Source organism: Venturia canescens, chromosome 3, assembly GCF_019457755.1.
Source record: "Venturia canescens isolate UGA chromosome 3, ASM1945775v1, whole genome shotgun sequence".
Lineage (NCBI taxonomy): Eukaryota > Metazoa > Arthropoda > Insecta > Hymenoptera > Ichneumonidae > Venturia > Venturia canescens.
This window is the reverse complement of record NC_057423.1, coordinates 15159245-15175334: the sequence shown is the minus strand read 5'-3', so window position 1 is coordinate 15175334 and position 16090 is coordinate 15159245. Positions and strand designations below refer to the sequence as shown.

Sequence of the window (16090 nt, the reverse complement as noted above, 5' to 3'; positions counted from 1 at the left end):
ACGTTCGCGTGAAGCTCGATAAATAGAAAAATGTTTTATAAAAATCACTGTGCTTAGCACTGCAAACAAGATACAAATCGCATTCACCGTTAAAAATATTATGCGAAATTGGGAAAAATGATAACTATTTTATAAATTTAAAATCGCGAATTTTAATATTTGATGTAGCACAGTAAAATTTCTGGTATGACAGAAAAAAGTGCACTTTATCGAAATTCGATGTTCTTTTATTAGACAAAAAATAAAAACTCACAACCACCCGATCATTGATGACAGTTAGGTGTGAAACTTTATGAGGAAGCTGACAATTTTTGCTGTGCCATCTGGTATTTTTTGCTCGTTCCAACCCTAACACGAGTTTTTACTTTAATTTGTTAAATCAAATCAATGAATCACAGCTTCGTTTGCTCCTTCCGTTTTTTTCGTATATCATTTGATGACAGTTTTTTTATGTGATTGAAGAAAGTGCCGGGTTAAATTGATCTGTAACGTTGGGGTAAGTACAATTTATAATTTTTATCTGATTCGTTTGGTGCAGAAAGCATTTTCATCATTTCGATCAATTCTCGAGAAAGATCGCGCAAACAAAAAATATACCGAGGAAGCATGTATTCAAACATTTAATTTTGTTATCAATTTGTTTATTACAGAATAATAATGAGATGAAAATCCTTTCATGTTTATTACAGTTTGTTTATTACAATTTGTTTATTACAGAATAATGATGAGATGGAGATCCTTTCATGTTTCATTTCTCCCTATAGCGGAGCTTGAAATCTTGAAAAAAATCAGGAAATGATTCTGGCTGTTTGGCTTATTATACTGACTCCCGAAGAAAAACTTCGAACTAAAGAAATGAAGAAACCATCGCAAAATTACCTGTACTCTAACGACTTTGGTGCGCCTTTGTAATGATATTGAACACGTGTAAAGATGTAGTCGTAGTTGTGTTGATGAATAAAGTGAAAAAAAGTGTGTTTATGAATTTATTCATCGCAAAAATGATATAAATAATAAGAAAAATAATAATAGTGATGATAAGAAAAATAACAGTAAAAAAAATTTTTTTAATTGGAAAAAAACTTTGCCATGAAGATCCAGTATTTTTGGTATCGTGTTCGTACTATCGATTTGCACCTTACTTTTTGGTGGCATTTATGTGTGCTACTTATGTTTTTTATATAGTGCCTGAAAATCGCGCACGCTTTGCAAAAAACACAGTAAATTTGTCGAGAATTTCAAGATAGTTTCACAAAACATTTTTCTCCGTGTGTTCTTCGAAAAGTTCCCAAAATTTTGGTTCCAAATTGCAGTGACTCAAAGTTCTAATCACTTGAGAGTTGAAGCGATTTTTAATCAAATCGTTGAACTCAAAGTACGTTGAACCGGAAGTGGTAGTTGGAGGATCATCAAGGAGTAAAATTAGACGATCGAATACCCCGCAGGATGCACGTGTGATTTACCACACACTACGAAAGCTCGGAAGCGAGCGTCACGGATCGCGTTAATATACATTATACGCGTATAAAACGTGGAGTACCTTTGCACGGTGTTACTATACACGATCAGGATTTATCCGAGCTTCGAGTCATTTACGAGTTTTTCACATTTATAAGCTGCACACAGAAGGAGCAAGGGTTTTTTCCCTGCGTATTTCACGAACATTCACGTAGCTTGATGCTTTATTTTTCATGAATAATGTACATTAACATGCACGCACTCACCACGTTTTTCTCCTTTCGTATGCGTAAATAAAATTTCAGTGATGATTTCAAAATAAATCTAAAGCAAATATTTTCCATTGCAAATTATTTGACATCACTGTGAACTGAATTCAAAAATAAATTGAACAAAACGCAATGATTCGAGTTAGCGTTGCTCTGCCACTGAATGTTGATAAAAAATGACGCTGACGTTTGCAACGTGTTGAGAGTCCAAGAAATTAAACGAAAAAAAAACTCTCAAATTTTGTATTTTTAAACGTTCGTATACGTTGAAAAACTAAAAATTTCAAATTTCGGAGGGAACAAATTTGAGAATTACACATTTTTTTATTCCTCCATTTCATTGGACTTAAACGTTGCAAACTTGACGGCAATCGATATTTTTGTCATTTTTCAATCAATTTTAATTCACTCACGAGACGAATTCGAATAACCGTCGAAAGGTAGAATGGCGAAACAAAGAAATTCATCGCGCTAAAGACGATATCTAAAAAAAAGATGACTCTGAAGTTTGCAGCGTTGGAGTCCGACGAAATGATAAAAAAAACTTTTCAATAATTCTAGTAATTCTCCAATTTCGTTCCCTGTCGAATTTGCTATTTGTAGTTATTCAACCTGCACCGATACTCCGTGAAATAAACAAATTGGTGAATTACAAATGTTTTTTTTCCTTCATTTCGTTGGACTCCAACGTTGCAAACTTCAGCGTCGTAAAAAAGTCTCCTTCGAACCGCAAAAGCTGCAGTAATGAGCGTTGCATGCGCAGCTCGAAAGAAGCTATGAAATGACTGGAGAGGCTTAAGGGACGTGTAACTATAGAACGGTTTATCACGACATCTGGACGATTGAACGTGTATGGTTTCTAGTATATATCGCGCACAAAAGCTATATACGAGCATGTGGAAATCCACGTTTATTCATGCGTACAGGATGGAGCAAAACGAAGCCAAGAATCTTGTTCTCAAGCGATAATTTATCAGTTATTTTCAGTACAAATACACCCTCCATTGAACTTTGCAATGAGGAAGATCTTCGAAAAATTGCGACAAAACCTCGACCATTTGAATATTTTTCGAACTCTTCTTTCGCGAATCGCTACTATACTGTAAATTAAGAATCAAAATGAATCCGGGAAAGCATAAAGAAAAACAGCGAAAATCGAAACAAAAAATGTGAAGATTGAGACGAAATGATCTGAACATAAAAGCTCCTGACTGAAAAGCTCCTTCACTGAAGAAAAAAAATAGCAGTGAACTTTAAAAAATCTGAAATCAAATAGATTTCGAGATTTTCGTATTTTTAAAGTTTACTACAATTTTTTTCTTAAGTGAAGGAGTTTTTCAGTCGGGAGTTTTTATGTTTTTTTAAAAACATTATTTTATTTTGAAATATGGTCATATTGCAATTTAAGGTGGTTCCTCCACGAGACAGTTAAATTAGGAAATTATTTATATTTGGCATACGTATTGTTTAATATATGAACAACACCTATATAAAATTTTAACAAGTTTCACCATCTCGAACCCGAGATATATGTAATTGAAGTTGACTCAATTAACACGTAATATATGGACCATGCATAGGCAAACAGTACATTATTAATTCTACCGCTAGTACTAAAATTAGGAAGTTTATAAAAAACGAGGAGGAGCTAGAGCAGGATATCATAGATATTGTGAAAAAAATCAAGGTGATTGACCATCTAGTTTGACAGATATAGTTACGAGAAGTACGAAGGTTTAGGCTGCATACGATATATTTTGCAAACGAACAAGCGAATGTCGTCTGTATAGGCAACCTTTTCTGTGTGTTGAAGCGTAGCCCGGATAGTTCCGTCAAAAAATTTACTCGCGATGTCAGATCAAAAATACTTTTAGAATAAATTTTACGAAAGCAAATGATATTTGTGTACTATATCTGCTAGCACCGAGTACGTATATAGGCTCTTTACAAAGTTATTAATTACGATCCTAACGAATTATGAACCCTTTTAATATGCAGACGGTACATAACTTTTGGTTGGGGTTGTCGTAGGGGATCGACCTTAAAAAGTTTGCGACAAATTCTGACATACTATAAATAAGAACACTGTCCAGCATATGTAGAAAGTTATATCAAAAATTGGTCAAGCCAATTATCACAGTTTCTGTTAAATATGAGGATCAATTCGTTAATTTATCTTGATTGACGAAGAATATTTATGGTTCTTTTATCTTAAATGATTTAAATTCAAATTAATTTGATATTAAGATTGAAACCAAAAGTCACAATAAATCTTTATTTATTTCGAATAAATTATAGATTCATGACAACGAGTAAACATTAGAATTATACATCCAACAAGGTTTCACAAAATCGACATGTGAACTCCAACTAGAATTTTGTGAGACAACTAACAGAAGCCAACGTAATAATCGTGGTTTGAACTTTTTGCATGGGTAAATCGCTAATACAAAAATTAATTAAATCAGACACGATTACCTTATATGTGGTCAAAATTAATACGTGAAATTGTTTCACCGTGAAATATCCAATTGCACATTCGAACTAATGATAAACAAATTGATCAAAAGCAACAGTTGAATCGGTTCATGTCGTGATCTTATTTCGTCAAGATTTTTTTTTTATGTAACAAAAATTGAGCAACAAAACAAAAAAAACGCACCAAACTATATTTCACTTATTTCTAGTTTCTTATGTTTTAGTAAAGAATCAATTATGAAACGGCTGGATAATGAGCGTCGAATATATAATAAATCGCGTGAACAATTTTAAACATTTTGAACAGTTTCTGAGATAAAAACTGGTGACAAAGGAATATTCCTTCACCAACTGATCGCAGTGCAACGCATAACTCCCGTCTTTTGGCCCTACGCGGACAGTCGGGAGTTAAAAAATTGGTAATTGAAGTTTTTAATTCTACAAAAGTTGAATTTTCAATCGAATATGTTGTATAAAAATCCAATTTTACAACGCTGAAGTTTGCAACGGAGTCCAATAAAATAAATGAAAAAAACTTTTGTATTTAACCAATTTTTTATTTCACGAAGTATCGATGCAGGTTGAAAAACTACGAATTGCAAATTCGGTAGAGAACGAAATTGAAGAATTACTGGAATTATTGGAGGGGTTTTCAGATCATTTCGTTGGACTGCAACTTCATCCAATTTTTGTGTTGTAATCAAGACGCGGAATAACTGATTGATAATTCAAATATCAATGTTACTAAATTGAAATGTTAACATTACGTTGAATGACTGGTTAAACGTGAAGAACAACCGGAAGAATTCCCGCGTGATATATTTGCCATGAGGAATCCAAGTAAATATGCCAGTAAACTCTCTCGAGTCTGTTCTTCGTTAGCACGAATGTTGCATGAAAACTTTACGGTAGTCCGACGTTGCACAGGGACCATTATAATAACGCGGGTACGTTCTCGTGCGAATAGCAGACGATGCGTGCGAATAACTTGCACGTTGAGTCTGTTTACTGTGCAACGAGACTGGGAGACTCGTCGGAGAACATTAAGTTCGTTCAAGTCGGTCAATTTCACCGCGCGGATATTCCTCCAGGTCCCTCTACCTACACCAGTTCGCTAATTAGCAAAGAGGGCACTTGCGGATTATCGTTGATACAGCGAGTTTCGCATTTTTCGACCGAGCACGTCGCGTGCGTGTACTTATTTCATTGGACAAAAAGCTGCTCAAACTTTTATTGAAATACTAAAAATACACGCTAACTTGTTTTGAATTCTCAACGATTCGGGATCTCAAGCAAATATTTGTTCGAATATTTCATTTTTGTCCGAGTCTATACGTTTGTTTTTTCCAACAGTTTTTCAAAAGTTTCTTCAACCTCCGTCAAATATTGTTTTCCGCGTTCTCACCAAATTTTCTGCATATTTTTTTCGGCACTCTGCATTGTTTACAGATCTCGTTAGACCTTGGACTAAAAATGTGATTTACGCATGATTTTTACTGCTGGTTGTATAATTTATGGAGACTGAATATCTAATGAGAAATCATTTCAGATTACACGACTAATGGATTAGTAACGTTTGGCAACGCTGCATTCAATATATTTTCACATGTAACGTTTTTTGTCAGTTTTTACAAAACCATTTTTATCCCGGTTAACCGAGTATACTCACTTCATAACCTGTAAAATTTCTAAACAAAACTGATCTCAGCAGGTAGCGGCAGCTGTTGCACCACGCTAGTCAAAATGAACTCGTCAAATGTTTTTTTATAATAATAATTTTTTTTTAATGTATGAAAATGTCGGTTCTCTACCAATTATATTTTTGAAATAATAAAATTATTATTTTAAAGTAAGTTTCGTCTTTTGAAATTTTCGAGAAATATAGTCGGTCCAAAGGGTGGGGATGAAATGTTGGAATGATTAAAATTTCGAACAGCTAAAATCTCGAGTTTATAAACTTCGAATGATAATGTGGAGACGGATAGATTCGACTAGAGCTTTGAATGCCGAATATAAATAAAGCAGAAACTGCAAGGTTCGAAGCACGTTTACATCGAAAATAGAATATAACAATTGCCCATGGGACGATGACTAAAATATCGATTTTTCGAAAATTCGACTATCACTCTTTCGATTCATAAATTACTACAGTCAGCGATACTGTGAAAATTCACAATTTTGAAAATATAATTACGAAAGACGAAATATTACTGAGGTTGAAATACTGAAACACCAAAAAGTCAAACTCAGACCGGTGATCTCCAATTTTAAACATCGCCATTTTGACTTTCGCTTTTTCGAGCTATCGCTATTCTGCATATCTAAGTTTTATAGGCTCGAAAAATTCACTTTCGATTTTTTGCTACTCTATATTCTGATCTGTCTGTAAAACAATTACTCTCCATTTTGAATTCGAAAAAATGAAATTTTGACATTCGGATGGTCTATTAAAATTGCATTCGAAATGAAAACTATTGAAATATATATTTTCGGGTAAATACGAATTCAAAGAAGGAATTTTTGATTAAACACGCAATCTGCTGAATAGTCGATCAGGAATAAGAATTTGGAATAACTTATTTTTCTCCAAACTGATATCACAACTTTTAAAATTTCGAAATATTGACCGTTCTGTAATTCAGTTATTCGACATATTGAACCCCCACCCAGTCCAAAGATCGTGTATCCGGCACCCATCTACCTTAACAAATGAACAAAAATATGTATTTTCACGAAGCTACCTGATGGAGATTTGTCGACTCAGTTTCTACACAAAAAACAAAAAAAACACGACCGAGAGTATAAACCAAATCAAGTTATGCAAATTCCACCATTGTATGAATTATTGCTTAAATTAATTTATTGTAAATTGCATTGAACTACGATGGATATGGTGGATGGTGGATTCAGCAAAAAGCATCAACCAGTCACGATGCTGCAGCACACACGTAGTATCTTTTAGCCTCGATTAAACACACGGCCTTATGAACACCTACACTATAATATCACACGCAACGTGTAACACCATGGTAGTAGAGAAGTAATACCAAAAGAAAACTGGGTTACGGGTTATCGTTAGAACCGATCACTCTCTCGCTGCTTTTTAAAACGGTCTTAAGATTGTTAGAAAAAAGCATTTCAATAACACTTACAGTGCCATCACGGCGTGCCGTTACGATGAGTATTTTAATATACGAACGAATTTCGTGCAGCGCAAAATCCTCTCGAAAAACATTTAAAAGACCATTTTCTCTTTCGTATACGTAGTCGGGAGCAATTAAAAAATGGTAGCATTAGAAAGTAGTTTTTTTCAAATTAACTGTCGCTCATTATGCCAAAAGTATCTTCAATCTGACACGAAAATATTTTGTTTCTGAAAAATATTTTGAAAAAAAAAGATTTTTACGATATCTTGAATTTTTTCCAGATTTCAATTTCCCGGTTTAACGAAAAATTTTGTTCAAGAATTTTTATTGACCAAATGAAAGTGGTCATTGACCGAACGACAAAGTGATTTTTAATCCGGCGATAGTCGCGCTACCTCACCGAACTTCGTTAGTCGCGTGATGAGAGATTCTCTCACAGCTATTCCCGTGTCACGCTCCCCTCCAACCGCACCTTCCTATAGCTTGAAAAAAATGTGAGAGAAAATCCCACAGCGCGACTATCGACGGGTTAATAATAATCGTTGCAATGCTGCTCGCATCGGATGACGTCCAAACCTTTTTGTCTCAAATGTCATAAAACACCGAGTATGAAACCCTAAGCGTCGAGATTTGTGAATCTCGTAATGTTCCGTTTAACGGGAAATCGTAGATTAGTGTATAGTTTCATTTGAGTTTCATGAATGACTCAGACAGCATCGACTTTCAGTCGTACACTCAGTTGCACATGGGACGACGACGACTAACTACGATCACTGCATGATTCACTTTCGACGTAAGTCATCGCGGTATTCACGTTCGTCAGCTATTTCACAATCGTTTGACATTGCCGCGGAGAATTCGTGACGTTCGCGCGTATACACGAGTGAAAGGCTCCGCTTCGTCGATGCATCGGCCAAAGCACTTTTTTTCGACGCATCCTTGTCGTCAGAATACTTTTAAAAATGGAGTGATTTTTCATGACATTATTAGTCATGAGCAAAATTACAGGGAAACGATCCCGAAGAGATAGAAGAACGTCCAGCAATTTGTTTGAGCAAAAAGCGGACAAATTTTGTATTTTTTTCTTGGGTTGACCAAAAAAAACATCGTTTTGCTTCCTCATAGAGGAAGCTATGTGATGATGAACATTTTTTTTCTAGTTTTAAATGTCAATTTGCTCAAAATGTCACAAAACATCGAAAAATCATATCTAGAAAAAATGTCCGGATGTGTGTGTGTGTGTGTATTATGGCACTGCAAAATTAAAACGCTTATAACTCGGAAACGGTTTGAGATACAGGACTACCGTTTTGGACAGATGTTAATCTATACAAGCTCTTTATACTCTGATAATTTTTTAAGAATTTGTAAAAAAATTACGAATCCTACGACTTTTTAAAATTTTCATAAAAAGGGTATCGGACGTTCTAACTTTCGAAAATTTTAAGATTTATTAATAATTTTTTTTTTATAAATAGACTATCATAATAGGAAAGTTGGTATTGAATTTGGGGAATATCGGTTGAGCGGTTTAAATTTTATGATTTTTTGAATTTTACGAAAATATGAGTTTTTCAAAAAATCGTCTAACCGCTTATGTCGCTGAAGTTTCCAACGTTGGACTTCAACGATATTGAAATTTAAAAAAATTTTGATTCTCATTTTTTTTATTGTACGAATCGCTTTTAGTGATCGAAAAAAGAAGACTTGCCAAATTTGATCGAAAAATTCTTCCCGGAACACCCCCGTCATAAGGGTTGAAATGTCGAAAATTTCGTAAAATTTTTCGTATCAGCATTCTCATATTTTTTATTTCACGAATCGTTTCATGAGGTCAAAAAAGGAAGACGTGCCAAGTTTGATCGAAAAATTCTTCCCGGAACACCCCCGTCATAGGGGTTGAATTTTCGACTCGACCGTCCCGAAAACGAGCGACGAGACGTATCGGCATTCTCATCTTTTTTATTGTTCGAATCGCTTTTAGTGATCGAAAAAAGAAGACTTGCCAAGTTTGATCGAAAAATTCTTCCCGGAACACCCCCGTTTTTTAATGAATTTAAACAAAGAGATAAATTAAAGTTCGTCAAAGAAAGTAGAGAAAATACATTATTCCCTTGTATACAAAAAAAATGCTGCAAATGAATATTTGCAAATTGCTTCCTCAAGATGGTCAAGATGCACGGTGCTCAAGATGTGCACGATGCTCAAAGCTTCCTGTATGAGGAAGCCAAAATGAAAAATATAGCACCTCATAGAGTAAGCTTTGAGCATCGTGCACCTTGACCATCTTGAGGAAGCAATTTGCAAATTTTAATTTGCAGCATTTTTTTATAACACAATGGTGAAAAAATGAGGGACAAAAGTTGTTGAGATCTTTCGAAAAAAAGGAAGGAAAAACATGACGTTTTTATCGAAACGCTGTTTTTTAAGTCGATAGATATGAGAAATATTTATAAGTCGTTAACGATCTCGTTGATTCGTAATTGATTTTCATTTTTTAACGGTTTCATAAAAACTGGGATTTCTCATGCTCGCGATTCAATTCGTAGACATTCCGTTGGAAAAAAAACTTAGATAAAAAATCGCACCGATCATCAATGGCTCGCGCAGTTATTGTTGACTCAAATAATCCATTTGATTGTTTGATTTTTCCGGCGAAAATTCCGCGTCAGCTTTTTCCCCGAAACACTCGAAGTGTGCCCGAATTCGTGTTTGAAAAATTGCAGTTCTCTCTCCCAACAACCGTTTTTCGATAAACAAAAAAAATCAAAATTCGGCCATCTTCTTCAGCTCTCGATCAAGCCCCTTGATTTTCGAAAGTGAATCACTTTCGGTAAACATCTGTCGTGTTTACTTCTCAGGTTTGAAAGTTCGTCACGTCGATACGGAGTAACGGTGACTCTCCCTTTACGTGATAAAGTAAAGCGACACTAATTTAATAGTGCGCATGTGTGCGGTAAAAAGATAACTACACTGGCATCAGTTTTAACCGATCATCAAGTTCTGTAACCTGGACTCGTGCCACACTTGATAAGATAAACGGATTCAGATAAGATTCAGGTGCATAGAACGTTTCTTTACGCGAGCACAGGTTCAACGAAAAATAATAAAAAAAGTTTTTTCCGTCAATTTTGTTAGCGATTTATGCATTTTTTGCTATTCGTTTATTTATTATTGTTATACACGCGAACTCATTGATCTAACGTAATAATTGTTATTTAATTTAGTGTGCATCTGGGGTCAGGTTGACCCCAAAAATTTTTTCTCACATGAATAGCATTTACAGACGAGCATCTCATAAGTAAAACCCCCAATATTAAGAAATCGTTATTCCCTCTCTAAAAGTAGGGAGCATAGCCACTTCATACTCCAAAATAAATACACTTTTTGGAACGGTTGCAAAGTGGACTATTTTTCCCTCAAAGCATCGACCCTTGTCTGTAAAACTCTGCAAGGATTTTTTTCAAAACTCAAAATTTCATTTTTTGCGAGAAGTTTAACCGAAAAAGTGCTTTTTACGCGCACTATCAACTTTGAGCACGTTTTTTAACAATGAAAAAAGATTTTTTTGGAAATCCGACTTTGCAGCCTTAAAGTTGGATCAATTCACTGCAAAAAGTGACTAAACCTTTTGTTCCGAAAAGCGCATAGTTGTTACCGAGATATTCGATGTCAAAAATGACCTGGGGTCAAAGTGACCCCATGTGCACGAAATATCTCGCTGTGAAGGTGTGCACACTAAGGGTTAATAACTATGTTAGTTTAATATATTGGTTAGCGAAATAAACTAAAAAAGCAACGATAATTAGACAGCCGAAGAATAGCATCTTCTCGTTCCCACATTTGCGACACTTTTTTTCTCAAGAAATTCAAACAATTAGAAACTGGAAACCTATTTTCTTGACAATGGCACGCGAGACGGTTACGAAAATACTATAGAATCCCTTTGTTTGACCAAGCACAACAAACCGCGAGAAAAGAGAAAGAGAGAGAGAGAGAGAGAAATATCGTAACCCGAAGCAGTGAGTGAAAAAACCGTATTTCCTCTCTGAACGCTTATTCGTAGAACAATAAAAAGAAACGGGTAGGGGATCGAAGAAGCGCCAAAAAGTCACGGAGCCACACGCTGCTGAGTGCTGCATCGAGACATGTTAAACAGGTTTTCCTATTTCTCATACCTCGCTGGATGATTCTCGCAGCTGTTATGTTGGATCTTCGAATGAACTCGAATGCAGGGAAATCGACCTGCGACGTATTCGATCGACACTCCTCAACGTAAGGATTAATAGGTCATTCATAAGTTCCCATATTCTCGATTATTTTTGACATTCTGATAAAATGACATTTGTAAATGAATTTCAAAATGTGAGGCGTTTTTCGTTATTTTTTTCGTAATATTCGTAATTTGTTTCGTTTTCACAATTTTTATAACAATATTTTTAATGTTTCAAATTATTCTTGGAGTTGCGATCATTCGAAAGATACAAATAATTTATCAAAATTGTACATCGTCGTATTGGGCATTAACCCTCTCACTCGAGTCTCGGGGCATTCACTTTCTCGCTTCTCGAACTCCATGCCTACGTGAACCGAGTTTACTATTAATCTACTATACAAGCCAGACAAAGAACATTCCTTTGATCGTGTTGCTGTATAAAACCTGAGTATCATCCTCCTTCGATTTATATTGTCCTTGTGGGAAATAGAACGATTGAGAACAGCTTTACATAAAATGGCGGCATTCGTAGGTGTCACGCGATTTTAAAATATTCGTTTGAATTTTCGTATAATGTCACAGATCACAGAGAAATCAAGATTCAACAGTCTTGCTTTTCAGCAATTCAATTCTACAAACTCCGCCGACGACGAAATTCCAAAACGAAAACATGCCACCACATCGACGGAAGAGGGAAAAAAATGTTATAATAGAAGAAAAAAAAAACTCGTTTTTCATAAACATAAACAGGGAAATTCCATGCTTTCGTTATTATTCGGAATTCATAGTTCTATGAAGTTACCGAGTTTTTAGGTAAACGTACATATATTGCTCTGCGCGGAATTTTGCTAAAAACCCGCGCGTGTCTAAAACCACGTCAAATCGAACTTTATGACATATAGAATTTTTCGATGACTTCCTATTTTATTTACCGATCTTTCTTTTTTTATTAAAAAACATTTGTGCAAAAAAGATAATCAAAAATCGGACAAGGTGTGTGTGTGTGTGTGTCCTGATAATATAAGGTTATAATGACGCTGAAGTTTCCAACGTTGGAGTCCAACGAAATGAACGAAAAAAACGTTTTTAATTCACCAATTATTTATTTCACGAATCGTTGGTGCAACTTGAAAAACTACGAATCGCAAATTTGGCAGGGAACAAAATGGGAGAATTACTGGAATTATTGGAAAGTTTTTTTCGATCATTTCGTTGGACTCCAACGTTGGAAACTTCAGCGTCATAGGTTATAAGTATTCAAATAAAAACATTAAAACCCCATAATTTATGGTTTTTACGGAAAACGTCAGCCTCCCCCGACAGAATATCATTTGTGGTGACCAATGAAAAGAGTTCGTACGAAAAAGAAAAATCCTACCGCCATTTTTCGGAAAAGTTGCACTTCTGAATATTTAGAATATTTAATTTGTTTAAATTTGATGTCTGATTTTTTGCTAAAAAGAGTTATTTGTATAAAAAAATTGCAAGGTCCCCCAACTGATTATCATCATTGGACATGTCTATTAACTGTTAGAAAAGGAAAAAACATCCTACCGCCATTTTTCGGAAAAGTTGCACTTCTGAATATTTACCGAAAAATCGAACGAGCGTGCACAGATTATTGATGTTTTAAATTCACTTGAGTAGATAATCTGATGACGCTGAAGTTTGCAACGTTGGAGTCCAACGAAATGATCAAAAAACTCTCCTAAATTCTAGTAATAATTCTCCAATTTCGTTCCCTGTCGAATTTGCAATTCTTAGTTCTTCAAGCTGCACCGATACTTCGTGAAATAAAAAATTGGTAAATTACAAATGTTTTTTTCGTTCATTTCGTTGGACTCCAACGTTGCAAACTTCAGCGTCGTATAATCTGAGGAGATTATGGGGATTTTTTGACCTTAGCCAATTTTCAAACTGCAATAATAATAATGATGCACTTTTGAGACGAATATCACGTATTCCCTTTGTTTCAATGGTTTTCACGGATCTTCAGATAAAATTCTTTTATCGTACGCACATTTTTTTTTTCTGCTGTGAGCTGAAAAATGTTCAAACAGCTTGTATACGCGGTGATAATTACCTTGGCAGTTATTATTCCTCTCACGGTGAGTCCGATCATGGGAGCAAACCGGATCTCGACGCCAGGCTCTAAAACGAGCTCGCCACCACTCTCGACGAACAAATCCTCCCGCACGATGTAGGGACTCTTGCTTCTATCGAGAATTTTTTGACCCCCGGTGATGCTACCGCCGGGCAATTCGGTAAAATCTTTAGCATCGTAACCGTCATTTCTGGGTGGTTCGGTATAATAGATCGATGGTAAATCCGTGGCGGATTCGATTATTTGGGCGGTAACGAGATTCACGATCGTCAACAAAAACCATAACGAGAACATGGTTTTTTTTCTTTTCGCACTTAATTTCATACGCACACGGCAGCACTGCAGTGTCGGAGAGGGACGAATGAAACAAAAATTTGGGGCCAACCGACACGAAAAGGATAAAATCACAAAGTCCTATCGCGCGTCATGGCGCAAAACAGTGATTATTTATTGCCACGCCGAGCCGAAGATATTGTATATGAAAACAACAAAAACACACAATTACAAGAGTTTCAAGGCAACAAAGACGTTTTACACATATAATTCATGATAAATAAGAGCTCTTGGTTCTTTTGTCGCACAGCAGTCGAACGGAAACATTTCCGCTTGTAAATATACGCCCGAATGTGCAAAACGACGCCTCCGTTCACGATAAACACCGTGAGAAAAGATTTTTATAGATGCTTTATACGATAGTGATCGAGTAATGAAAAGGGAGATCGATTACGCGACCTCGTTAAACAAAAAAACCCTTTCGATTTTTCACGACGATGCACGTAACGTACGATATCCTCGGAGTCTTAGCGCGTGGAGGTAAACTGAGTTTTGCAAGGAGATCAGAGAAATAACAAGACACATCACGCAATATCACGGCTATAATTATTGTTATTTATCGGTAATATAAATTATTCTTATTATAAAGAACTCAGGAGCAGGTTTTTTTTATCTATTTAAACTAGCTAAGAGCACATGGTTGGAATCGCATTCCAGAATCGTTGAGATCTTATCATTTTTTTTCTGTTCAAAACCCACTACACACACACGCACACACTTGTTTTTTTTTAACGAACGTTGACGCGTGCTTCGCAATCGAGAGCTCGTCCGCGACTGACGCTCACTCTCGCGCCACAGGCGTAAAGAGTTCTTCGACTGCTTTAGCGTTAAACAAAACTTAGCGTTTACTCGCGCCTGTATCTTGTGCTACCTATGTTCGCAAAAGCAATTTACCTATAGCGATTTGTGTGCGTTCGTCATTTGCAGCATCGATCGATCCTTTTACTATATTCAACATGTTTCATAACTATTTTACAAAATACTCGCTACGAAAAATTTTTTATGGACGAACTGTCAGAAAAATTGTTTCTCGTGCAAAAATATACGCGCTTTCGCTGCGGCGCCTCGGAGCGACCTCCTGGCGTTACATTGGGTGCGGTTTGACTGGTCTCTCTCTCTCCTGAGCTCTCAATGTTCGCTTCCCCCTGAAAATACTCTCCTCAAGTTCTCTTGCTTCACTCACCCACACACGCATACACATCTACTCAAAGCAAGCCACCGTTGCCATAGAGAATCGCATACGTACATACCCACTGTACCTTTCGAAAAAACTACATGGTCACGTGACTCTTTTACTCTACAAGCCACGCAGGTTGTGAAACAGGTGATTTATCCAGGGAGCTCTCTTGTTCCACACGAGTCAAGCTCCGTGTGTCACAAACGTGTATGTTGGGACGGTTGGGACTCTGTGTATGAAAACCGAGAGCCAACGCCACCTGAGCGTTCGCCAGGTAAACAAGGGGTTCGAATATCATTTGGGGGGATCGTGGGGCAAAATGGATGACGTATGGAAAATACGTTAATTATAGTTGCTCTTGTATTCAAGCATTTTGAGGAAATGTAATGTGTTTTTACTCACTTTTTTAAGTGAATTTTTAATTTTCGAGCGGTATAAACGAATTTTTATTTTAGGTTTAAATCGATGGATAGAGCTTGATAAAAAATATCTGCAAAAAATAAAATAACATTTTGTAACATATCATCTTGTTGTTGCTCCCAAGACTTTTTGACTACCCTTTAATTTTAAAAGAAATCTGTTTTCAATAAAATGTTCGGGTTTTGCAACGGCATTTTCTTTCTTTAGATGATTTTATATTTACCCTTATCTCGTCCTGTTTTTACATTATCATGCTGAATCACGAAATGCTAGATGAGCAACGTTTGTGCTACCGCGGGGTCTATCATTTTCGATTTTAACCTGCAAGTTCAATTTTTCCCCAAAGGCTTTGTGTAAAACGGCATAAGAATTGAAAAATTATTTTCCTCTCTATATCGTTCGAATGCCCAATTTTACAAGAAGAATTTACTTTTATCCAAGGTATTTTTTTTATTCAAAAATATTCCATTTAGTTACCTATGTTTCATT

General features: G+C 35.8%; 1 protein-coding gene across 2 annotated transcripts in view; it reads right to left on the bottom strand.

Annotated features, from left to right (window-relative positions):
* The window catches only part of bark (protein bark beetle), a 39957-nt gene extending 24889 nt beyond the window's left edge, over window positions 1-15068 (bottom strand). Inside the window, exon 1 of one of the 2 annotated variants that reach the window (XM_043414935.1) lies at window positions 13651-15068. In XM_043414935.1, the coding sequence (XP_043270870.1) occupies window positions 13651-13995 (345 nt within the window). In that variant the 5' untranslated portion in view covers window positions 13996-15068. The remainder of the gene's footprint in view (window positions 1-13650) is intronic. The other variant, XM_043414937.1, reaches the window with a different exon arrangement.
* Between the last annotated feature and the right edge of the window lie 1022 nt (window positions 15069-16090).